At 40.6% G+C, this 27,488-nt stretch overlaps 1 protein-coding gene across 1 annotated transcript in view; it reads right to left on the bottom strand.

The window, feature by feature from the left end:
* The window catches only part of cabcoco1 (ciliary associated calcium binding coiled-coil 1), a 129,345-nt gene that overhangs the window by 12,804 nt on the left and 89,053 nt on the right, over window positions 1-27,488 (bottom strand). Inside the window, exons 7-9 of the mRNA XM_060841767.1 lie at window positions 14,291-14,363; window positions 4,272-4,391; window positions 4,038-4,169 (exon numbers count right to left, since the gene is read on the bottom strand). Of these exons, the coding sequence (XP_060697750.1) occupies window positions 4,038-4,169; window positions 4,272-4,391; window positions 14,291-14,363 (325 nt within the window). The remainder of the gene's footprint in view (window positions 1-4,037; window positions 4,170-4,271; window positions 4,392-14,290; window positions 14,364-27,488) is intronic.

Raw genomic sequence — 27,488 nt, forward strand, 5'->3', positions numbered from 1 at the left:
AGCATCTGCAGACCTCACTGTCTCCTGGTGGTGAGGTTGTTCATGAACATCAGCACTTTTGACGACACCATGTGCTGCCCTCAAGGTGGCTGCGGTGAAGAGAATACCACACATCTCCTTCTTGACTGTGTCTTTGTAAATAAGGTCTGAATATAGATGCAGTGATTTTTTTTCTTGAGCTGTGTATAGAACAGCTCTGTAACACAAAGCCTGGGCTCTATAGTCTGTTTCCTGGGACACATATTGAGGCGAACATCAACTGCTCCTGGAAGACCATGAACTCAGTGAAAGAAATTCTTTGGTCCACCAAAACTATTATTTTTGCAGTGTAAAGAACTGTTTTTGAATGAATTTTTGCAGACTGGCATATTTCTTTTGACTATATGCTGAGAAACACACTAAACCTTGGGGCAGCTGCTGTCAAAGAGTGGGAAAAGATCACTAAGTTTTTATTGCCATGATTTATAGAGGGCTGTTAACTTATAGGAGCCCTTGGGGTGTGTATACTTGATTTGAAATGTATATCTTTTTTGTCATATTTGGTAAATGTTCCAGTTTTGCATTTAGAATGAGGCACCTCAGGGCATAAATCCTCCACTGCAAAATGTGATATTGTATTGATTTTATGTAATGTCCAAACAACTAATCTGAAAAGGATTTATAGCTATTGTATGAATCTTTTTGACAACACATCCAATAAACATAAAACAATTGTTTCAAGAACAAGTTGGACTGAGGCATGTTTGATACTTCAAACAAAAACATTGTCACCATACTCTATACCTCCTGTTGCACTGCTCACTTGTAATCCAAACCCTAACCTGGGGAGCACAGCTGTGACCTGGCCCTTTAAGTGTATTGTGTAGCTATTTGTTATGGGAAAGTTGTTGTTACAGTCCTGAGGATAATTAGAGAATAGCTGTTGTTTATCAACATTTTGAGATGAAAAGCTTGCTATCGTTCTCAACAACAACCTAAATTATTTCAATATCAGGAAACTGTACAAAATTACTGAGTTTATTCCTCAGTTGCTAGATTGCATGAATCACAAATTAACAACTGGGATAGCTGGAAAGTTCTGAACTCTTTTAAACTTTCATACAAACAGACAATCATATTATATTGAAGCTTTATGTCATTTCATACCACATAAACAGTTCCAGGTGTTAAATTTCATTGAAATTTAAGGCTTGAAACCTGGAAATATTGAATTACGACCAGGTTCAAATATAAGTTAGTTATCGTAAAAGGGTGGATTTTACAATTAATACTGTTGGTTGACAACTCTGTAGTGTAGGAGCATATATCAACAGTTCAGGTATAGATGTTGCTGTGTTTTGTACAAATCTCTGGTCAATTTTTTTATCCACAAAATTGTACAGGGCAGAGTTATACTGCACATCCCATAATCAAAACCAGATTACACACATTGAGAAAACCAATGGTAGTAACACTGATCCCTGTAGAACAGTACTCTCTCATAAATATTCAGTACACATTACTTGGATTTTTAACTTTTAAACAATTTCTTGTGCCTTTACTCACTTCCTTTAATACATGTGTTTAACTTTATTCACGACTCTTTTACCTAGCTTATTATAAACAAATTTTGAAAATCTTACGCACAACAAGCAGAGCATTTCCTATATCAATACACACCATTTTTTCCTCAAAGTACTTTATAAATTTGTCAGGCATGACACACTTTTTAACATATTAATGTTGGCTGTCTTTAGCAAAACTGTACCTTTCTTGGACAGCACTCATATCATGCCACATTAGGGGAATTGGCAATCCGCCAGACTTCTAACATAACTTCTATATCCAGGAATGTTTTAAAAGTTGTGGTTAGATCAGAGTCGTTCTGCTATTTCCCACATGATTTTTTTTAACATTCTTGGATATATAAAGTCACAGAGTCACGCATCATGCAAACAGGCCCTTCAGCCCACCATGTCTATGTTGACCAACAAACATCAAACGACACTAATCCCATTCAGCTGCACTTGGCCCATAGCTTACTATTTACTGGTGTTTTAAGTACTCATCCGGATGCTTCTTAAATGTTGTGAGAGTATTTGCCTCCAACAGTTTCTCTGGTAGCGCATTCTATATTTTTGCCACCTTCTGCATGAAAAAGTTCTTTCTCCGATCCCCTCTAAACCTATGTCCTCTGGTCTTAGACGAGCCTACCATGTGGAAGAGATTCCTATGATCTACTGTGTATGCCACTCATAATTCTATATACTTCAACCAGATCGTCCCCTCGGCCTCCTGTGCTCCAAGAAAAACAAACCCAGCCTACTCAGAGTCTCCTCATCATGGAGACTTCTCATCACAGGCAACATCCTTTCATCCCTTCCACTACAATCAAGTCCTTTATAGTGTGGTGACCAGAATTACATTATTCCATCTGTGGCCTACTCAATGTTTTATAAAGTTTTAACAAGACTCCCTATGGACCCATCATTCATTGTATATATTCTTCCCTTATTAGACGTCCCAAAATGCATCATGTCTCACTAATCTGGATTAAATTCCATCTGCCATTGCTCTGTCCAATTACCTGCTGAACAAAATTAGACTGTAGCCTAAGATTGTTCTCCTCACTATCAACAATACCACCAATTTTCGTGACATCTGCAAACTTTCTAATTACACCTCCACATTCACATTTAAGTTGTTAATTCTCATTCAGTACCTCCATCAGTGTCACCCTCTGAAGATTTCTCTTTTTGTCTTTCATTGATGCTAAAGGCACTGGGGGCATACTTACACCTGAAGGATTGCAGTGGTTCAAGACAACAGCTCAACATAATCTTCTTCAGGCTAATTAGGCATGGGCATTAAATGCTTGCCTAGCCAGTGGCACCCACATCTGGTGAACAATTTTTTTTTTAAAAACTGATTTTCTGTCACATCAGTAGCCCTAGATTTATCATATGCCTCTTTTTAAATTGGATTTTAATTTCACTCCTCATCCAAGGAACCTTAGCATTACTGGGCTACTTTTGTGGAAGTATATATAGTGTATAACCCTAATGCATAATCTTTGTACACTATATGAAGAAGACCAGCAAGGTCCTTCAGCTCCTTAACCAATACATCCAAAACTTCAGTTATTCATCTCATTGCTGTTCCTTGAAGCTATGGAGAAAATCCTTTATTTTTTGATTTTGTTCTTGGGCTGTGGACAACAATTATTGACAGTAAATGCAGCCCACTCTTCATTGCCCTGAGAGTATTAGAAGTCATTTATGACAAGTGAGACCAGTGATGCATCTCGACCAAACCAGGCATGAGTGGGAATGTTCTCTGAATGATTTCAGTAATCACAACATTTTACTTGCATTGTCACTGGTGCATCAGCCCACAAACCATCAGATTTAGAAAATTTAATTTCACTCTTTGCCCTGGTGAGATCCCTAACTCATAGCTGTTTACAAAATCTTTATTAACACTGCCACCACTCTATCTTTTGCTCTCACCTTCTCTTGTCTCTTCTGAATTGGAGGTGCACAGATTCCCAGAGGACTGAAAAGTTCTAATGCTTTATGAAGTTAAAAATCACATAACACCAGGTTATAGTCCAACAGGTTTAATTGGAGGCACTAGCTTTCGGAGTGCTGCTCCTTCATCAGGTGGTTGTGGAGCACACAATTGTAAGACACAGAATTTATAGGAAAAGTTTACAGTATGATGAAATTATACATCGAAAACTACCTTGATTGTTAAATCGCTCATCTTTTAGAATGACCATGTTAGTTTCACTTCTTTCATATGTAAATCGCAAAACTTTTTTTAAAAGTTACATTCTCAGATGAACTGTAACAATTGGTGTCAGCCCAGATAAAGTGTTGAAGGTGTTAGCCCCCTGTGTGCTGCTGTCTATGACTACCACCAACTAATGCTTTATGCCCACCATGTAATGTCTCCTTACTATAAGGGATTAAAACTGCCCTCCAAGTGGGCAGTACAATTACAAATGCAAGCTCTTTTTGAATTTTCATTGTTTTAAAAAAAGACAAACTGCAAACCTGGAAATTCCTGAGCACATCTGCTGTTACTTCACCCAGTATTGATTTGACATCATTTATGGTGTAACCTGCCAGAGGATCCACAGGTGTGGTCTGGGCTTCTTCTCTGCTCTCCTCAGCTTCCAATACAACCTACAAAAAATTGCCAGAGAGAGAGAGAGTGGATGGTTTTATAGCAACATGTATCTGTGAGCAAGATCTTGATTAACTTATGCTGAAAAAATGTGACAGTACCTCCTCTACAAATTCCTCTGGTGGCTGCAGCAAAACGTAGGATGAGTAGATATCCCAGGTTAAACTCTCCTCCAGTGGTGAAGGGAAAGGATCAACTGATTTGATGACTTCCACATCAAGCTGAAAACAAGAAAATCTTAGTTTAGGGCTCAGACATAAACTTTTGGGCTCTGTTCCTTGGTCAAAAATGAACACATAGGACAGAGTGAAGTCTTTGCCAAAGAAACCCTGCACTTACATTATTAAACCCCCTCAAACAATTTGTACCATGTGAGACCTTCCCCTGACTTGAGATTTCCTGCTAGCTTTTCCAGATTTTTCAGCCAAATCCTTTCTACAGGGCTTTCCTCCAAATTTTTCAGACTGTCGTCCTGGCTACTAGTGGGACTAGGTGTCTACGCTACTCAGCTAATAGCAGCCATGCTTCCTCTTCTTTGCTGCCCCCAATATATATTTGCAAAATCAACTTCTAGCCACTGCTAAGCTCTGGCTTCTGTTCAGAAATTTCAATTTCTCCACAATGCATGCACCTGCACCAATTCTTCCTTTCCAAACTCCAGAACATCTCTGCAGGAGTTCCTCAGGGTAATGACCTAGGCCGAACCATCTTCAGTTGCTTCCTCAATGATCTTCCCTCCATAAAGTCAGAATTGGTGGCTCAGTGGTTAGCACTGTTGCCTCACAGCACCAGGGTCCCAAGTTCAATTCCAGCCTCAGGTGACTGTGTGGAGTTTGCACATTCTCCCAGTGTCTGCTTGGGTTTCCTCGGGGTGCTCTGGTTTCCTCCCACAGTCCAAAGATGTGCAGGTTAGGTGAATGGGCCATGCTAAATTGCCCATAGTGCTAGGTGCATAAGTCCGAGGGAAATGGGTCTGGGTGGATTACTCTTCGGAGGATCGGTGTGGACTGGTTGGGCCGAAGAGCTTGTTTCCGCATTGGGGGGAATCTAATCTAAAAAAAAGGAATTTTTTTTGATGATTGCAAAATGTTCAGCATCAATCACACACCTCAGCTATTGAAGCGGTTTATATTCCCATGCAGCAAAACTTGCAATTATGTAGGCTTGTGCTGACAAGTGGCAAGTATCATTCATGCTAGAGAAGTGCCAGGCAATGACCATTTCCATTAAGAGAAAATCTAATCATCATCCATTGACATTCAAGGACAATTCCATCATTGAATCCCCCCACTGTCAATATTCTGTGGGTTACCATTCGCTAGAAACAGCGCTGGATCAACCATATAAATACTACGGCAACAAGTGCAGGTCAGAGGCTAGGAATCCAGCAAAACCCTCTCTTCTCCACAGTGCCTATCCACCACATTAGGCACAAGTCAGGAATGTAATGGAATACTCCCCACTTGTGCACGATCAATGACATTCAAAATAATTGACTGCACCCAGGACAAAATAGCCCACTTGATTGGCCTCACACCCACAAATCCTCCACCACCAAGTAGCTACCATCTACTGGAAAATTCACCCGCACTCCTTAGACAGCAACTGTCAAACCCAAAACAACAATCATCTAAAAGGATAAGCTATGGTTTAATGCCTAATTTGAGGAGGAATGAACACGAGGTAAATAGAGAAACAAGATGCAAAAAAAAAATTGGCAGGGAGAAAATGAAGGAAAATGAATGAGTCCAGGGACCAGAATATCCAAGTGAAATAGTCCAGTCAAGGGCTTTAATATCCAAATGACCGTAGATTTAAAATGCCTGAGCAACACACCATGTTGGTACATGGTCAGATTGACGACGCATCAGCTTTTGCTGTTAATCAGGATGATTGCCGGTTTGAGTCCCGCTGCTGGCAATTTTCCTTCGATTAATGAAGTTTTCTACCCCACTCCCCCCCCCCACATGAAAATAAATTCCATTAATTTTCCTGAGCTGAAGGCAGAGCTTCTATTCATATATATTTGCCTGTTTTTTTGGCTAAAGTCATTTTTGAACTTTTTTTGTTCACTGTTTTTTCCCCAATTTTACTTTCCGTTTTATATTTTATAACTACAAACAATTTTGATGAGTTTTGACAATACATGGCACTTACAGTACAAGCTCATCGACTTACACTAAACAGAATAGAGCCAAAGTAATCTCCTTTAATGGGGTTGTTGCAGTTTGCTCAACAAGGGTCAATAACGTATTTATGGTGAATTTTAATAGGAAACGGGGAAGAGCGTTGGAGGCTGAGGGGTGACCTTATAGAGGTTTATAAAATCGTGAGGGGCATGGATAAGTTAAATAGACAAAGTCTTTTCCCTGGGATGGGGGAGTCCAGAAAAAAAAGACATAGGTTTAGGGTGGACAGGGGAAAGATATAAAAGAGACCTTTTCACGCAGAGGGTGGTACATGTATGTAATGAGCTGCCAGAGGAAGTGGTGGAGGCTGGTACAATTGCAACATTTAAAAGGCATCTGGATGGATATATGAATAGGAAGGATTTGGAGGGATATGGGCCAGGTGCTGGCAGGTGGGACTAGATTCGGTTGGAATATCTGTTTGGCTTGGACAAGTTGAACCGAAAGGTCTGTTTCTGTACTGTACATCTCTATGACTCTATTCCTATAAACTTTGTCAAGTACAGTTTCTTCATCCTTCTTGCTTGACTTCCCACTTCATTCTGGATTGTTCTTGCCTTGCTTTCACTCTGCCCTATTCATTCAATTGAGTCTCCAGAAATGCTTTATTCAAATCTATAGCCTTTTATATTTTGAAGCTTCGGGTCTTAGGCTAGCTTCAAATCTGACCCATTGTTACATTTGTGTCTTTTGATGTTATTTAGGCCAAGTGCAGGCAGATGGGATGAGTTTAATTTGGGATTACAGTCGACATGGACTGGTTGGACCAAAGGGTCTGTTTCCATGCTATATGTCTATTACAAGGACAGTAAATACAACGGAACATTGCAACCTGCAAGTTCCCTTCCAAGAAACTCACTGTCTTGGCTTGGAACTGTATCACCATTTCTTCACTGTCACTCGGTCAAATTCCTGAAACACTCTTTTTATCAGCACTGAGGGTCTACCTTCTAAAAATAGACTGCAGAAGTCCAAGAAGATAGCTCATCACCATATTTTCAAGGGCAGTTAGGGATAGGCAATAAATGCTCACCAAGTCAGTGAAGCCCACATCCCATGAATGAATTTTAAAAAGATTCACCCCAGTGTGCCACACCCACTTCTGTAACTGAGTTGGAATACAAGTTGAAGGCATAGGAAATTTTGAGAAGGCCCAAATATCAGTGTGACTGAAAGGACTAGAATGATGCATTCCACCTATGACAACCTAGACCTGGGCATAATTTACTCCTGAGTTCAACTCTCATTACCTAGATCAGTCCAATCCTTCCCTAATGCAAGTTCTCAATCCGAATTACTTTGCACCTCTTTCCCTGCAAGATCACCAAGCCCCTTCTTTTCCATTTCCCCTTCATTAATTTCCTTTAGGTTCAGGGTGCTTCCAGCTTGTTTGGTTGAGAGTGGGAAATACAAGTTGGATAAGCTAACTAACTGTGGCAATGTGTTGCAGGAAGTCATTCAGATGAAGGGGACAAAGAATTGCAGTGAAAGTATAACATAGCAAAGATAAGTGGGAAAACGGACTGGGAAGCTTTTAAAGAACAACAGAAGATTACTAAGAAGGAAATACGCAGAGAAAAAATGAGATACAAAGGTAAACTGGCCAAAAATATAAGGGAGGATAGTAAAAGCTTTTTTAGGTATGTGAAATACAAAAAAAGGGTTAAGACTAAAATTGGGCCCTTGAAGACAGAAACAGGGGAATATATTACAGGGAACAAAGAAATGGCAGAAGAATTGAATTGCTACTTCACTGGGGAAGACACAAGCAATCTCCCTGAGGTAACAGTGGCTGAAGGACCTGAACTTAAGCGAATTTATATTTGCCAGGAATTGGTGTTGGAGAGATTGTTAGGTCTGAAGGTTGATAGATCCCCGGGACCTGATGGTCTACATCCCAGGATACTGAAGGAGATGGCTCGAGAAATCATGGATGCGTTGGTGATTATTTTCCAGAGTTCGATAGATTCAGGATCAGTTCCTGCGGATTGGAGGGTGGCTAATGTTGTACCACTTTTTAAGAAAGGTGGGAGAGAGAATGCAGGAAATTATAGACCAGTTAGTCTGACATCAGTGGTGGGAAAGATGCTGGAGTCTATCATAAAGGATGAAATTACGACACATCTGGATAGTAGAAACAGGATAGGTCAGAGTCAGCATGGATTTATGAAGGGGAAATCATGCTTGACTAATCTTCTGGAATTTTTTGAGGATGTAACTCTGAAGATGGACGATGGAGATGTAGTGTACCTGGACTTTCAGAAAGCTTTTGATAAAGTCCCACATAGGAGGTTAGTGAGCAAAATTAGGGCACATGGTATTGGGGGCAAAGTACTAACTTGGATTGAAGGTTGGTTGGCTGATAGGAAACAAAGAGTAGTGATAAACGGCTCCATTTCGGAATGGCAGGCAGTGACCAGTGGGGTACTGCAGGGATCAGTGCAGGGACCGCAGCTTTTTACAATATATGTTAATGATATAGAAGATGGTATTACTAATAACATTAGCAAATTTGCTGATGATACTAAGCTGGGTGGCAGGGTGAAATGTGAGGAGGATGTTAGGAGATTACAGGGTGACCTGGATAGGTTAGGTGAGTGGTCAGATGCATGGCAGATGTAGTTTAATGTGGATAAATGTATGGTTATCCACTTTGGTGGCAAGAACAGGAAGGCAGATTACCACATAAATGGAATCAATTTAGGTAAAGGAGCAGTACAAAGAGATTTGGGTGTTCTTGTACACCAGTCAATGAAGGTAAGCATGCAGGTACAGCAGGTAGTGAAGAAGGCTAATAGCATGCTGGCCTTCATAACAATAGGGATTGAGTATAGAAGCAAAGAGGTTCTTCTGCAGCTGTACAGGGCCCTGGTGAGACCACATCTGGAGTACTGTGTGCAGTTCTGGTCTCTAAATTTGAGGAAAGACATTCTGGCTATTGAAGGAGTGCAGCGTAGGTTCACGAGGTCAATTCCTGGAATAGCGAGACTACCTTATGCTGAAAGACTGGAGCAACTGGGCTTGTATACCCTTGAGTTTAGAAGACTGAGAGGGATCTGATTGAGACATATAAGATTATTAAAGGATTGGACATTTTGGAGGCAGGAAACATGTTTCCGCTGATGGGTGAGTGCCGAACCAAAGGACACAGTTTAAAAATACGGGGTAGACCATTTAGGACAGAGATGAGGAGAAACTTCTTCACCCAGAGAGTGGTGGCTGTGTGGAATGCTCTGCCCCAGAGGGCAGTGGAGGCCCAGTCTCTGGATTCATTTAAGAAAGAGTTGGATAGAGCTCTAAAGGATAGTGGAATCAAGGGTGATGGAGATAAGGCAGGAACAGGATACTAATTAAGGATGATCAGCCACGATCATATTGAATGGTGGTGCAGGCTCGAAGGGCAGAATGGCCTACTTCTGCACCTATTGTCTATTGTTATTACCTATTGAATTTTAGGGGATAGGACAGTGATTGGGATTGTCACTGTTCTCTACAGTAAGTAGAAAGAATTCAACAGGTTATGCTGCCTGTCTGCTGCCATAGTTTATAACATCTGCTCAGTACTAAAGAGACAGTCATAGTGGGAAGGAAATATACAACCATTCTGGCCCATGTAGACACCAACAACACTGGGTTCTCATAGTCAGTAAGAGGAGCCAGTGCTAAATTCAAAAAAAGGCACCTTGGGAAGAAAATATCTCTGGATTATTGAATGAGTGCCACAAAGACCGGCGTGGGAAATGTAGGTTCCAGTTTGTAGGGCATAGGACGAATAATGGGGAAAGTGAGGTCTGCACTGCTGGGACAGTCTCTATATGAACAGTTCTGGGATGAATGTTCTAGTGAGCCACATAACTTGGGAAGTAGAGAGGGTTTTAAACTAAACAGTGGAGGTGAGAGGTCAAATTTAGGAAAATATGATAAATGAGAGAGTAGAGACAAAGCAAGAAAGGTATTAACATAAAAAAATTAAACAAACTACAATGAGAAGGTATGGTGAGTAAAAATTGGAGAATATATGATCAGATTTGGCTAGAAGTTAGGAGAAAGTGAGGACTGCAGATGCTGGAGATCAGAGCTTAAAAATGTGTTGCGGGAAAAGCGCAGCAGGTCAGGCAGCACCAAAGGAACAGGAGAATCGACGTTTTGGGCTTTTCCAGCAACACATTTTTAGCTTTGGCTAGAAGTTGCAAAACTCAAAAGGACAAAGCAAAAGACTCTGGATCTGACTGCACAAAATATACAAAGCAAAACTGATGAACTGGATGAAAGTTTGCTCACTGAGTTGGAAGGTTCATTTTCAGACATTTCTTCACCATACTGGCTAATATCATCAGTGAGCCTTTGGTGAAGCACTGGTGTTAGCGACCAAATTTCTGTTTATGAGTTTCGGTTTCCTTAGGATTGGTGATGTCATTTCCTATTGTTCTTCTTTCTTCTCTACGTGCCAAACTAAAGCTTTCTGTGGGAAATCAAAGTATATGGTGTCGGGGATAGAAAATTGGCCAGCTAAAATGAAACAGAGTAGACATAAATGGGTCTTTTGACTGGTTAGCAGGATGCAATGAGTGGTGTGCCAAGCAGATCACTGCCTAGGCCTCAAATTCTAATAATTTATATTAATTACTTGGATGAAGGGATTGAAAGTTTGGTTGCTAAATATATTGATGATGCAAAGATAAGTAGTAAAATAAGTAGTAGAGAGACACAAGGAGGCTACAAATGGACATAGCTTTATTGAGTTAGACAAAGATCTGGCAAACAGCATAATGTCAGAAAATGTGAATTTGCCCATTTTGCATACTGTATGTGGTGAGAGACGACAGAGCTCTGAAATACGAAGGGATTTAAGTGCCCAAGTATATGAATTGCAAAATGTTAGTATACCCGTGTAGCAAATAATTAAGAAAGTTAACAGAATGTATTCATTTATTGCAAGAGAAATTGAATAGAGAAGATTATATTTCACTTAGAAGGGCAATGGTGAGACCACATCTGGAGTAGTGTGTATAGTATTGGTCTCTTTATTTAACAAAGGATGCAAATACATTGGAAGCAATTCAGAGAAGATTTACTAGACTAGCACCTGGAAAGCTAGTTTGTCTCAGGTTATGTTTATATCAGTTGGCATTTAGAGTAAGGCAATTTGATTGAAATATATAAAAGTCAAAGTGGGTTTGACAGGATCAATGTGGAAAGGATTTTTCTTCTTGTGAGAGAACCTAGATTTAGGGGTCATTGTTTCATAAGTTAGAGTTGCCTATTTAAGACAAAGATGAGGAGTAATGTCTTTCCCAGAGGATTGAGTGTCTTTGGAGCACTTCTGTTTTATAACAGACTGTTTTTGTGCAAGGTCTAGACACTAAAGCATTAATGCATCCCAGTTCAACGTACATACTAATATTGCTACGAGCATGAAATCATGTCCATCAGCACTTCCTTTTTTGTTTCACTCTGAAATTTAAATATTACATTAAATGTTCACTGCAGAGTATTTTTTTTCAGATGTTTCAGTCCTTCAGTCACAAGGCAAGTTAATAGAGAATTAATTTTGTTGCAATTTTTTAAAACAGTACTCAATCCTTCTGCAATCTAAGAGTCTAAGATCATCAATTTTAAGGAGTATATTTACTGACACAGGGCCTAAGTATACATCGTTTAACGCAGGAAAGAAAGAAATAAAATCAATCATAAATGAATAACTAACTTTAAGCAAATGGCTTCCGTTGAGCAAAGTTGTTTTGAAAAACTACCAACAGAGTATAAGATAATGAAATCAAATAGTGCTCAGAGACATTCTAAACTAGTGGGGCTTGGCAACAATCAATTTCTTTCAAATAAAATGCTTTTTTCTATATGTGAAATTCCCTTTTGAAAATATGAAATGAAACTATTAAAATTAAACTAATTAATTTAAAATCCATTTAAAACATGATTGAGAATGTAGCAAATCATCCTTGATAGATATTCTCCAAACCAAACAGATATAAAAGAGACCTAAGGGGCAACTTTTTCACGCAGAGGGTGGTACGGGTATGGAATGAGCTGCCAGAGGATGTGATGGAGGCTGGTACAATTGCAACATTTAGGAGGCATTTGGGTATATGAATAGGAAAGATTTGGAAGGATATGGGCCGGGTGCTGGCAGGTGGGACTAGATTGGGTTGGGATATCTGGTCGGCATGGACGGGTTGGACCATGCTGTACATCCTATGATTCCATGCTGTACATCCTATGATTCTAAATGCCTGAAGTTATTGCAACTAAACCTAGATAGAAGGCACAACTTGTATGAAACAATTTAAGGACACATGAGAAAAAGCAAATTTACATTTCTCTTGTGCTGATCAAGAGACAAAGAGATCTCAGACCACTATACAGTGATTGTTCACCAAATGTAAGAGTCGGGGTAGGCAGATCGAAAGAAAAGCATCAAACAGAAATGCCTTGAAGGCATTTCGATGAGTTTATTTCACAGAACAATTTAACACATTTAATTCCTATTTGTGTATTCTTTTAACTGTTCAAAGTTTTTATTTTGGTATTTATTATTGATATTCACTTTAGCTCATACTGTAACACTTGTTTCATGATTTGGTTGAGTGATTTACTTTAAATGACAATCTGCTTGATTTATTGTTCCAGGGAAACAGAATTCTTTCTTCTTTAAGAACACTATAGCTCTCAAATTGTTCTACTCTTTAAAGTAAATCAAATCAAGCCATCAACACACATGTAACAATTTTATCATTCATAATTTTGGTTGATAGTGTGTGTTTTTTAATTTAACAATTGTTTTACAGAGTTAACAGCCAAATTTTTGTCAAAATCTTTGATGCATATATTGGCAGTTTAGAGGAGTTAAGAAATCTGATCAAAGGAATAAAAAGGGTGATTGAAACAAAGACAGGAAAAACTCTGGTTCTTATCCAAAGTTCAGTGCCCTTCCTTTAATTATCAGATGATTTCCATGAGTAAGTGTGGGCCAGTTCTGCACTTCATGTGTCAATGTCTCTGAACCATGAAAAAAAGCTGTCTGAAATCCAAAAAACATGCAAAAATTGGGAAAATTAAGTTTCTTTCCTACTATTCATGCTGTTTATCAAACCTATGAAAGTTTTGTTTTTCATTTGAGGAGGATTATTTTCGATCAATTTTCAAAAGTCTGAGGAAATTTCCCACAGGACACAAATATTTTATGGATTGAATCATAGCTGTTGGATTTAGAGTAGGATGATACTGCCTACTTTACAACATATTTTAAAATAAGTGTACTGAAGAAAATAAACTTCCAGTAGCAAAGATCATTGAATTTCCTCAACTCCATGAAAGTAATTCCTTTGATACTCTTAATGTAACAATATTTTTCTTCCTTACAATGTCGTTTGTGCCCTACATCTAAAATGAAGACGCTATGAATACTGGCATCTGGAATTTCTATATCAGAAAAAAACAACAGCTATAAATGCTGAACTTTAAACCATGCATTGAAACTAGTCTTTCTCCAAAAACAACATTCCATCATGTGGTTCAAAGAAAAAACTACAATCCTTTAAAGCCTTTAACTCTATTTTTGAAATTGTGCTCCCATTATAAAATAATGAATTAAAACATAAGGAGTTCTAACATACTTTACAAATAAACTGTTCCTTTGATACTTAGTATTTCACAAATATATGGTTTTCAGATGTTAGGTGCACTTTGATTTACAGATATTAATGTAAAGTGGTGTTAATGACATGGCTGAGCAAGGGTAGACACAACAGTTACACCAGTATAAGACAAGAAGATTCCATATTAAATTCATAGTCTGGTTAGTCCTATTTGGGCTTGTAGCAGGACAGTTATATTGAAACTCCTACTTCCAGAATAAGGGAGAAGAGAAAGCTAATGGAAGGATTTTATTTTAAAGTAAGTTATTGATTACTGACCTTCGTGTCTAGAATCTGTACATTTGGAGTATGATTGTAAACGAACTCATACAGTTTGTAATGCTGAAATAAACTGGAGAAAAAAAAAAGTCAATGCAAACTTGTGCCAAGTTTTTAAAAAAAATAAATTACAAAGCATCATATTGAAAATATTTTAATTGTACAAAAATGTAGCATTAAAGCCAAAAAACTATTGCACACAGGGAATAAAGCAGATATTACAAAATGAAAATGACCATAATTATTGAGTTAAGTGACTTAGCCTGAGGCAATAGATTTTACTTACTGATCATGTAATCTGATAATTAAAACAGTAAGATTTTTTTGTGTCATGGGATGTGGGCATTGCTGGCTAGGCCAGCATTTGTCTAGGGTGACACAATGGTTCAACAGTTAGCATTGTTGCCTCATAGTGCCAGGTTGAACTCCAGCCTTGATGACTATCTGTCTGCATGGGATTTGTATATTCTCTCCGTGTCTATGTGGGTTTCCACCATGTGCTCCAGTTTCTTCCTACAATCCAAAGAGGGGCAGGTTAGATGGATTGGCCATGCTAAATTCCCATACTGTCTAGGAGCGTGCAGACTAGATGGATTAACCATGGCAAAATGCGGGGTTTATAGGATGGGGTGGGCTGGGTTTGGGTGTGATACTCTTCAGAGAGTTGATGCAGACTCAATGGGCTCCAACAACCTCTTTCCAGATCATAGGGATTCGGTTGCTGGTCCCAAGTTGCCCTTGAGAAGATGGTGTTCTGCCGTTTTAAACCAATGCAGTTCACAAGCTGTAGGTTGACGTACAATGCCACTTGGAAGGGATTTGCAGGATATTAACACAGTGACACTGAAGGAATGGCAATATATTTCCAAATGTGGCTTGGAGAGGAACTTGCAGATGTTGATGTTCACACGCATCTGCTACCTTTGTTCTTCAAGATGGAAGTGGGTGGAAGGGGCTGACTAAGAATCTGTGATGAATTTCTGCAGTGCATCTTGTAGATGGTACACACTACTGAGTGTTAGTAGTGTAGAGAATGGATGTGGAATGAATAAGGTTGTAGAGAGTCATTGAGTTCTACAACACAGAGACAGGCCCTTTGCCCAAACTAGCCCATGCCGACCAAAATGTCTATCCATGCTAACGCCATTTCCCAGCACTTGGCCCATATCCTTCTAAACCTTTCCCACCCGTGTATTTGTCCAAATGCCTTTTAAATGTTGTTAATGTACCCACTTCCCCCGCTTCCGCTGGCAGCTCATTCCATATGTGTACCACCCTCTATGTAGAAACATTGCCCCTCAGATAACCTTAAATTGATGCCCTCTAGTCCTTAATTCCTCAACCATGGGAAAAAGATTGAGTGCATGCTTCTCATGATCATATACGCATCTGTAAGATTCCCCCCTTAGTCTTCTATGCTCGAAAGAGAAAGTCCTAGCTTCTCTCTCTATAACTCAGACTGTTAAGTCCTGGCAACATTCTTGTAAATTTCTTCCACACTTTTTCCAGTTTAATAACATCCTTTCGAGAGCAAGGTAACCAAAACTGAACACAATACTCCAAGTGCAGCCTCACCATCATTGGCTGCTTTGTTGTGAATGGTGTCACGCTTCTTGAATTTTGTTGGAGAGTATTTGAGAGTGGAGAGTATTTCACCATATTCCTGACTTGTAGATGGTGGATAGCTGTTGGGAGTCAGGAGGTAAATTACCTGCTCCAGGATTTATAGAACATAGAAGATAGAACAGTAGAGCACAGTACAGGCCCTTCAGCCCTTGATGTTGTGGTAAGCTTTTATCCAACTCTAAAATTCAACTCACCTATATAATCCTACATTTTAGTATCATTCATGTGCTTATCCAAGTGTCACTTAAATGTCCCTAATATATCTGACTCGACTACGACTGCTGGCAGTGCATTCCACGCACTGAACACAATATTCTAATTGTGGTTTAACCAGGGCTTTATAGAGCTACGGCATAACCTCATGGCTCTTGAACTCAATCCCGCTGCTAATGAAGCCAACACACCATGCACCTTCTTAACAATCCTATCAACTTGGCTGGCAACTTTGAGGGACCTATGGATGTGGACCTCAAAATCCCTCAGTTCCTTCACACCGCCAAGAATTCCTAGCTTCTGTCCTGTTCTTGTCCCCCAGGATATTGATGCTGATAGTGAGGGCTTCAGTGATGATAACATCATGGAATGTCAAGGGCGATTGTTGAAATGTCTATCATTGCTTGGCATTTCTATGGCATGAATGTTATTTGGCACTTTTCAGCACAACCCTGGGTATTGTCCAGGTCTTGTTGTATTTGGACATTGACTGTTTCCATGCAACAGATTTTTTAAAAAACACTAATGAAGTTACAGGTTCACTCCCTACTAAATGCTTGGTTGGCAGGGTTCAGCCAGATGTGCGGAGTAACCCTGAAGTCGATCACAGCACAGCTAAATTGTGCTGGTCAGAGTGCACAGTTTACTTCCTTCCGATCATTGCTCAATGACCCTCACTAGAAAGAACTATGTATATGATTGTAAATTAATGGGTGTGATGTCAATGCAATTACACAGCTTGGCAACAGTTATTGGAGTTGTACATGAAGACTGAATACATTTGTGGGTGATTGGAGATCTACAAACATGCAGTCATTTTATATGATTATGATGAGTCATCAGCCAATTCACTTTCCTAGGAACAGAGATTTCCAAGAACTCAATTCTCCCTTCATCTGATTTTCCTTCAGCTAATTTACCTCTTCATTCATTAACTGTATCTGCACTCTTTATTCACTAACTTCCCTCTTAAGTGCAAATAATTTCCAATTCTCCTGCCAGGAAGTCAAATGCTGTGGGGAGGGAGGTGCAAACATTTTTAAGGTTGAAGCAGGAGAAGAAGACCAGTAGAAGAAAGAAAAATAAAATAAAGAAATGTCATAAATCAGAGTAATCTTAAAAGTGAAACGTATAAATAAAAATGCATCGGGTAAACAGACAGATGACTTGTAAAACAAAATCTGAACATTAGTCAGTTTTTAAACTTTCAGGTTCATCATTCAATGAGTTGCTCACTAAATAATATACATGATTTGGAGATACCGGTGTTGGACTGGGGTGTACAAAGTTAAAAATCACACAACACCAGGTTTGCTTCCAATTAAACCTGTTGGACTATAACCTGATGTTGTGCGATTTTTAACTAAATTATATACAGTTGTTTTAAACATAAGAATTTGGGATCTAGTTGGACAAGTAGAAAGTGATGCAATGAGCGCCATTATGGCAAACGCTTCTGAAGAACACGTTCAAAAATTCAAAAACTTTTATGACCTAGCTCTGATGAAGGGTCACTGGAGTTAAAACATTAATTCTGCTTTCTCCCTACAGATGCTGCTAGATCTGCTGAGTTTCTCTAGCAATTTCTGTTTTTATTAAAACTTAAGTAGGTCAGTCTTTCTGGATTCATGATTTTAAACCAGTATGTGTCAGAAAAGAGGTCTACAAGACCTTGTGGAATTTTAATTAAAGTTTGTTACATTGTGGGAGCTTGGCAGCAGAGAGGAGACATTAAAACACAGTAGTTTGCTTCTGGATTTAGAATAATCAAGGGTTGATTGTAGCTTAGTAAGATGTAGAGATTGGGAAGATTTTGGGCAGTTGGAACGAGGCCGTTTTTATGTTAGTTGCAAGTATAGTTTTTCCCAGAAATAGCAGATTGTTTTGGACAGTTGAAGAAACTAGGTACCTCAGTCAAAGAGCTTATGGTGTGTAACTTTCAGACCAAGAGTATTTATTTAGAAACCTGCACTGTTTTTCCGAAGTTGAAAAAGTCTAAAATTTAAAATTTGTGTGAGTGGTCAAAAGAAAAAGTCTCACAGCTCTCCGGACTGAAACTGATATGAAACATTAAGTCAAACCTACAGATTTGCTAGAGAATGAATTTCTCTGGAGATTTGAGTAATTGCAAAGTGATGGCATTGAGGGGTAGATGAGATTTGTTTTGCCCTGTATTTTAGAACCTTTTAAATTGTGTCATATTTTATTTTATTTTCACTTCTTTTGTGTGTGTGTAATATATTTCTGATTTATTGTTAAACCAAATCTGAAGCCTTGTGTGTTGATATTTCAACAAAAGACTAAAACGTTAAAAAACAATCCATTGAGCCACATTTCATCTTGATGAGTGAAATTCATCAAATTTACTTTTGACCGGTGTCTCAAGGGTTGAAGGACATTTCGCTGACTTCAAGGCTTCAACTCAAATCAGTTTCACCCAGACATTGATACACAGGTAATCCCTGTGGAATGAAGGAAGATTTAGAGAACAATATAGAGCATGGACAGCAAGATACATTGCTGGAAGATGGAGAAGGAGAGCTTGAAAAGGAGGCCATAAGTGCCTAAAATTTTGAGGGAGCTATTTTCCTTCCCGAATTCCAACTAGAAATGATACATGAGATGTCTACACTACAGGAAGAATGTCCTCACTGAAGTCTGCCACAACTGCAACCTCACAGCAGGACAAATGCTAAGGTAACCAAAGCAATAAAATGTCAAGTGAATGGTTCCTTTCTAAGTTAAAAATCACACAACACCAGGTTATAGTCCAACAGATTTAATTGGAAGCACACTAGCTTTCGGAGCGTCGCTCCTTCATCACTATCACCTGATGAAGGAGCAACGCTCCGAAAGCTAGTGTGCTTCCAATTAAACCTGTTGGATTATAACCTGGTGTTGTGAGATTTTTAACCTTGTACACACCCCAGTCCAACACCGGCATCTCCAATTCATGGTTCCTTTCTAGTTATCTTTGGAATATTCTCGGAGAGCTGACTACACCTCATTCTCTAATCAGGGCGGAAGTATTATTGGCTCTTGGAGCACAAATATCTTGTCACCTTTGAGAAAGGCAGCCTTCAGCCTTCTAGATTAAATTCCCTACAGTATGGAGACAGACCCTTTGGCCCAACAAGTCCACACTGAATCACCAATGAGTAACCCACCCAGACTCATTCCCCTACCCTATATTTACCCCTGACTAATGCACTTAACACTATAGGCAATTTAGCATGGCCAATTCACTTGACCTGCACATCCTTGGATTGTGGGAGGAAACAGGAGTACCCGGAGGAAACCCATGCAGACTCCACACAGACAGTCACCCGAGACAGGAATCAAATCCGAGTGCCTGGCTCTGTGAGGCAGCAGTGCTAACCACTGAGCCACAGTGCCGCCCTATTCTCGCATTGTCATCTCGCTCATACCTTTGCTGTACTGGGCACTTAGAATCCCAGACCACTGTCACCACTTAAGATGGTGGGATCTGAAACCAGGTCTATTTGGCCCAGAGTTGCTCAAGGATGTCCTCCAAACCCAGCTACGGTCCCCTCTATTGAATATCACCAGGCTTTCAACATGCCGTACTGCAGTCAATGCGATAGCATGGCAAAGGAGCACTTGGACAGGCAAAGGCAAAGCAAAGATGGGCACTAAGGGAACAAGGATGTTTATCTAATGTCTTTGGAGAGTGGCCATAATTTCATTTATAAATTTTGTTTGGATTTTGTACTGCAACAACAATACAACCATAGAGAAAAGGAGACATCAATTTTGCCCTGTGCTTAAGGGCAAATAATTTTATGTACTCAGTTTCCATATGCAAACCAATGGTGCAGCTTAATATCCAGTATCCTGCCTTCATTATGTTATAATGCCTTCATTCTGTGGTCATCCTTGTATTTTAGCCACCACGAGAAGCCAAAGGGTAGCTACAAGGCAATGTGATATATATATATATAAAAAACACATGACTGATGACTCCACTGTGCAACACATTTGAAATGCATACCTGCATAACAAAGGAGATAAACCATATTCATATTGAATGGTAGTGCAGGTTTGAAAAGCCAAATAGTCTACTTCAGCATTTATTTCTTATATTTTTATCACAACAGCTGTAACCTCAATCCCTCATTCACAAACAGACCAACACCTTACCTTTCTTCTGTTCCTGAACATCACTTCCAAGATGGAAAAGGTGGCTTATAAGCTCTGCATAATGTCCAGTGCCAACTTGGTACTGACCTCCTACATATTCCTTGGCAGTAGGGCTTCTGGCATAATTTCCAAGATACCAAAATGTTCTTGTGCATCCCCATCAGTACTCTTCTGAAGACTGCCCGTCTGACTTGACCATTTGTGTCCTCATCAGCAGCATTTTTATGTAACCTCACCCTGTGCCAGTAGGCCTCAGTGCCTCGTTTGCCCCATTGTCTGGCCACAGGTCACTTTTGCCTGATGCCTCTCCATTTGCACATCTTACCACAAAATCATGGTGGAATGTCTATCGTCGTAAATTTCTTGCTGTTCTTCCAGATTGGCCAAGTTGCACTTCCTCACTTTCCAAAAGTTATAAGGAAAAAGAGAGATTTGTGGAGGATGGGTGGGTAGGTAGGAAAATTAAGGAGTACACCATGATACCATCTATAAGTTGTAATACAGAGTCTGTGTGTCTGATGCTGGGCAGGTGGGATGTGAGAGAAGGATTAGGCATAAGGATAATATAATCTTCAGTGGAATAATTCTCCTTCTATTAGTCACAACCCCAGAAATGGACATCTTTTTAATTATGTATATTGTCTTTTCTACAAACATGCAGCTGGGATGCTGGTTATTATGTGATTATAATGGACTAAAAATCCAGCTAATATTCTGGGGAGATGAGTTGGAATCTCATTGTGGCAAATGATAAAATTTGAACTCAATAAAATCTGGAATGAATAAGCCAGTCTAATGGCAACATAACCATGCTCAATTTCATTTTAAAAAAATCTCACTAAAGTTCACCTATGTCTTTAAGACAGGAAATCTGCCACTTGGCCTCCATGTGACTCCAGATTCAAAAATGCGATCAGCTCTTAACTGCCTTCTAAAATGTCTAAGTAAACGGCTTGCAAAGGCCTCCTCATCAAAACATGGGGCTTGTGCTAAAACTGGAAAATTGACTCACAGATTAGTCAAGCAATAACATAGTCATACACAGGCATTCTTATCTTGGCATCATAAACTTATTCTATAATACTACTATCACCATCCCTGGGTATGTCCTGTCCCACTGGCAATACAGAACCACTTGAGGTCTACAACATCTTAATCTTCAACAATGGGAGCCAAGCACTTCAGTGCAACAGGTAAGGGTGAATGATTTGTATTCATCTTCAACCTACTCTGACCCTTCTTGTGTAATCTCTGAATTTGTCATTACAAATTAAGCTCCCATATCCACAGATCTCCCATTATCTGTTCAGTCACAATGTACCTCCCCTATAAGAGCAGTGTTGGGGAGTTTTAACTACATAGGAACCTTGATTATCTGAAGGACACAGGCAGGTCATATTTCATTCAGTTAATCGAATTCCAGATAAGCGAATGCCGGATAACATAGTTGAGCCAAGCATTGGGACCTTGCATTCTTGCCGGATAATCCGATATTCAGATAATCGAATGTCAGATAATTGAGGTTCCTATGTACTATTAGGAGTCACAATACTTGTTCTTTTTGAATGTGCAGTCAATAAACAAAGTGGTTAGCACTAGTTGGACACTGAAATCATTTAAGACAGCAAACAACATAAATGGATGTGCTGCCTATATTGTAGTCAATGGGTGCATGTTAATTGCACATTCTGATTCGTATGCCCAGGTTTGGAGGCTAAACTAAGGTTTTTATTGTCTTCTACCAAGGGGTAAGACCGAAACCACTCATTTCACTGAATTTTACTTCAGCAATTCTGCGACCCACTCACATTCAAATAGCATGAAGGCATTTTCTAATTAAATTGTTCATATCCTATACAGGAACTCAACTAGAACTGCAGCTGGAAAGGATCTGGAAAAACAGCAAGTAAATACAAAGCACTTTGATGCTTTCTATTGTTCATTATTACATCAGTATTGCTTAAGCTTCACAGAGACTTTCTAAAATTAAATAAGCTGTTAATGTTTAAATTATTACTTTAATTTCCAAGGTATAATCTATGAACCCCAACTATCTTGCTTATATATGATCACACAACAAATCTGTGCATATAGCTATCTTGTTTCCTTTCAGATAATTTTATCTATGTTGTAAATCACGAGTCATCCACTCAGTGCTATTTCCATTAGAGATTCCCTAGGCTTTTGTTCTCTCTCCCACTCTGTTGTTTCTTCATATCTTCCACAGATTACCCAAACATAACGAGCATTTGTTTTTTGTAAAACACAATTTGTTCATTCAACAATTTCTAAGTCTTCTGCAACTAGAAGATAGTGATGACTGCATATGCCGGAGAGGTCAGAGTCAATAAAGTGTGGTGCTGGAAAAAGCACAGCAGATCAGGCACCATCTGAGGTGCAAGAGACGTCAACATTTTAGCTTAATCCTTCATCAAGACTGGGGAGGAGAGAAGGGGACCGAGAAATAAATATGGAGAAGGGTGTTGGGGCACGATGAAAAGTGGTTGGGATGGCGATAGGTGGACGAAGTAGGAGATGATTATGATAGGTTGGTGAGAAGTGTGGAGCAGATGGATGGGAAGATGATGGACAGGTAGGTCAGGTCAAGAGGGCGGAGCCAAGTTGGAAGGTTGGAACTGGGATTGGGGGAGGGGAGATTTGGAAACTAATAAATTTAATGTAGAGGCTGTGTGGTTGTAGGGTCTCAAGGCCGAAGATGAGGTGTTCCTCCTCTAAGAATGGACATATCATGGAGGGAGTGCGAGGGACAGTTGAAACTGATGGTTACAGGAAGATGGGGTTAGTTGATGTGTATGGACCAGAGATATTCCCTGAACCATTCTGCGAGTTTGCACCTTGGACTGTCCGATGTGGAGGAGACCACATTGACAGTGAGGCAAGGAATAGGGAGAGAGTGCAGTTGAACACGTGGCTGCAAGGATGGTGTAGGAGGGAGGGCTTCAGGTATTTGGACAATTGGACTGCATTCTGGGGAAGGTGGGACCTGTACAAACAGGACGGGTTGCACCTGAACCAGAAGGGCACCAATATCCTGGGGGGTAGGTTTGCTAGCACTCTTCAGGGGGGTTTAAACTAATTTGGCAGGGGGATGGGATCCAGACTTGTAGTCCAGCAAGTAAGCTAGCTGTTTGTCAGGATGTCCAAGAATGTAGGGAGGCTGTGGAGAAGGTAGCACTGACAGGGAATACTTGCGGACACAGAGATGGGCTCAAGTGCGTATACTTCAACGCAAGGAGTATCAGAAATAAGGTGGGTGAACTTAAGGCGTGGATTGGTACCTGGGACTACGATGTTGTGGCCATCACGGAAACGTGGATAGATGAGGGACAGGAATGGTTGTTGGAGGTTCCTGGTTACAGATGTTTCAGTAAGATTAGGGAGGGTGGTAAAAAAGGAGCGGGGGGTGGCATTGCTAATTAGAAATGGTATAACGGCTGCAGAAAGGAAGTTTGAGGGGGATCTGCCTTTGGAGGTAGTATGGGCTGAAGTCAGAAATAGGAACGGTGCAGTCACCTTGTTGGGTGTTTACTATAGGCCCCCCAATAGCAGCAGAGATGTGGAGAAACAGATTGGGAAACAGATTTTGGAAAGGTGCAGAAGCCACAGGGTCGTAGTCATGGGTGACTTCAACTTCCCAAATATTGATTGGAAGCTCTTTAGATCAAGTAGATTGGATGGGGCGGTGTTTGTGCAGTGTGTCCAGGAAGCTTTTCTAACTCAATATGTAGATTGTCCAACCAGAGGGGAGGCCAAATTGGATTTGGTACTCGGTAATGAGCCAGGACAAGTGATGGGCTTGTTAGTGGGTGAACATTTTGGTGATGGTGACCACAATTCTGTGACTTTCACCTTGGTTATGGAGAGAGATAGGTGCGCACAACAGGGTAGATTTTACAATTGGGGGAAGGGAAATTACGATGTTGTAAGACAGGATTTGAGGAGCATAAGTTGGGAGCATAGGCGGTCAGGGAAGGATGTGGTGGAAATGTGGAACTTTTTCAAGGAGCAGATACGACGTGTCCTTGATATGTATGTACCTATCAGGCAGGAAAGAAATGGTCGCGTGAGGGAGCCTTGGTTGACGAGGGAGGTTGAATGTCTAGTAAAGAGGAAGAAGGAGGCTTACATAAGGTTGAGGAAACAGGGTTCAGACAGAGCAGTGGAGGGATACAGGATAGCCAGAAGGGACCTGAAGAAAGGGATTAGGAGAGCTAAGAGAGGGCATGAAAAATCCTTGGCGGATAGGATCAAGGATAACCCCAAGGCATTTTATGCGACGTGAGAAACATGAGAATGATGAGAACGAGGGTAGGTCCGATCAAGGACAGTAGTGGGAGATTGTGTATTGAGTCGGAAGAGATAGGAGAGGTCTTGAATGAGTACTTTTCTTCAGTATTTACGAACGAGAGGGATCGTATTGTTGAAGAGGAGAGTGTGAAACGGACTGGTAAGCTAGAAGAGATACTTGTTAGGAAGGAAGATGTGTTGGACATTTTGAACAACTTGAGGATAGAAAAGTCCCCCGGGCCTGACGGGATATATCCTAGGATTATGTGGGAAGCAAGAAAGGAAATTGCAGTACCGTTGGCAATGATCTTTTCGTCTTCACTGTCAACGGGGGTGGTACCAGGGGATTGGAGAGTAGCGAATGTTGTGCCCCTGTTCAAAAAAGGGAATAGGGATAACCCCGGGAATTACAGGCCAGTTAGTCTTACTTCTGTGGTAGGCAAAGTAATGGAAAGGGTACTGAGGGATAGGATTTATGAGTATCTGGAAAGACACTGCTTGATAAGGGACAGCCAGCACGGATTTGTGAAGGGTAGGTCTTGCCTTACAAGTCTTATTGAATTCTTTGAGGAGGTGACCAAGCATGTGGATGAGGGTAGAGCAGTGGATGTAGTGTACATGGATTTTAGTAAGGCATTTGATAAGGTTCCCCATGGTAGGCTTATGCGGAAAGTCAGGAGGCATGGGATAGAGGGAAATTTGGCCAATTGGATAGAAAACTGGCTAACCGGTCGAAGTCAGAGAGTGGTGGTAGATGGTAAATATTCAGCCTGGAGCCCAGTTACAAGTGGAGTTCCGCAGGGATCAGTTCTGGGTCCTCTGCTGTTTGTAATTTTTATTAATGACTTGGATGAAGGGTGGGTCAGTAAATTTGCAGATGATACGAAGATTGGTGGAGTTGTGGACAGTGAGGAGGGCTGTTGTTGGCTGCAAAGGGACTTAGATATGATGCAGAGCTGGGCTGAGGAGTGGCAGATGGAGTTCAACCCTGCCAAGTGTGAGGTTGTCCATTTTGGAAGAACAAATATGAATGCGGAATACAGGGTTAACGGTAGGGTTCTTAGTCAGGTGGAGGAACAGAGGGATCTTGGGGTCTATGTACATAGATCTTTGAAAGTTGCCACTCAGGTGGATAGAGCTTGTAAGAAGGCCTATGGTGTATTAGCATTCATTAGCAGAGGGATTGAATTCAAGAGTCGTGAAGTGATGTTGCAGCTGTACAGGACTTTGGTTAGGCCACATTTGGAGTACTGTGTGCAGTTCTGGTCGCCTCACTTTAGGAAAGATGTGGAAGCTTTGGAGAGGGTGCAGAGAAGATTTACCAGGATGTTGCCTGGAATGGAGAATAGGTCGTACGAGGATAGGTTGAGAGTTCTCGGCCTTTTCTCGTTGGAACGGCGAAGGATGAGGGGTGACTTGATAGAGGTTTATAAGATGATCAGAGGAATAGATAGAGTAGACAGTCAGAAACTTTTTCCCCGGGTACAACAGAGTGTTACAAGGGGACATAAATTTAAGGTGAAGGGTGGAAGGTATAGGGGAGATGTCAGGGGTGGGTTCTTTACCCAGAGAGTGGTGGGGGCATGGAATGCGCTGCCCGTGGGAGTGGTAGAGTCAGAATCATTGGCGACCTTTAAGCAGCAATTGAATAGGTACATGGATGAGCGCTTAATCTAGGATAGATGTTCGGCACAACATCGTGGGCCGAAGGGCCTGTTCTGTGCTGTATTGTTCTATGTTCGATGTTCTATGACAGCAATGGATGCAGTAAACGAGGTTCGAGGATGTGCATGAGAATCTCTACCAGATGTGGAATGATCCTTTGGGGCCTTGGACAGAGGTGAGGGGGGAGGTATGGGTGCAGATTTTGCACCTCTTATGGAGGTATGGGGTATATGCCAGGTGAGGAGAGGGGGCTGATGGGGACTGTGGACCAAATGAGGGAGTCACGGAGGGAATGGTCCCTGCAGAATGCAGACAGAGTGGGGAGGGAAATATAGTTTTGGTGGTGGGTCTGATTGTAGGTGGCAAAAATGGCAGGGGCTGATATGCTGGATTTGGAGATTAGTGAGGAGTAATGTGAGGACTCGGGGGCTTCTATCTTTGTGGTTGGGGATGGTGGGGTTCAATGGCAGAGATGCAGGAAATGGAGGAGATGTGATTGAGGGCATAATTGATAACAGGGGAGGGGAAATTACAGTCCTGGAAGTAGGATGACATCTAGGATATTCTGGGAATGGAATGACTCATCCTAGGAGCAGTTATGGTGGAGGCGCTGGAATTGGGAGTAAGGGATCGCGAGGAGGTGAAGTCAAGGTGGGAATCAGTAGGTTTGAAGTAGATGTCAGCGTTAAGTCGGTTGCCAGAGGTCCAGGAAGGGGAGGGAAGTGTCGGAGATGATCCAGTTGAAATTTGAGGTTAGGCTGGAAGGTGTTTGTAGTGGATGAACAGTTCAAGCTCCTCATGGGAGCACAGGCAGGACCAAAACAGTCATTGATGTAGCAGGGCTCCTGCAATACAACCAAGGAGCTAGGGAGAGTGCCAAGATCCACAGTCAGAAAAACCTCATTACTTTCTTCATTAATAAATTAGTGATGCCACAGAGCCACTGGTTCTTACAATTACACTGGCTTGTTAATACAGGTAGTTCTCCTATAACACCATAGTTGCATTCCAGCAAAATCTCACTTAACAGAAAATCACTTAATATAAATAATGGGGCCTTTGGGAAAAGTGGGGTTAGGGGTAGACCAGCAAAAAATATTACTTACAATCACTCAAAAATCACCCAAAAGGTCTAACACAAAGTACAGCACAGCCTGAATGAAGATTGAAATCATATTTATTAATGAAACAAAAGTAAATTTAATACAGTACCTTTAAAAACTGT

This window comes from Hemiscyllium ocellatum, chromosome 22 (genome assembly GCF_020745735.1).
Source record: "Hemiscyllium ocellatum isolate sHemOce1 chromosome 22, sHemOce1.pat.X.cur, whole genome shotgun sequence".
NCBI lineage: Eukaryota > Metazoa > Chordata > Chondrichthyes > Orectolobiformes > Hemiscylliidae > Hemiscyllium > Hemiscyllium ocellatum.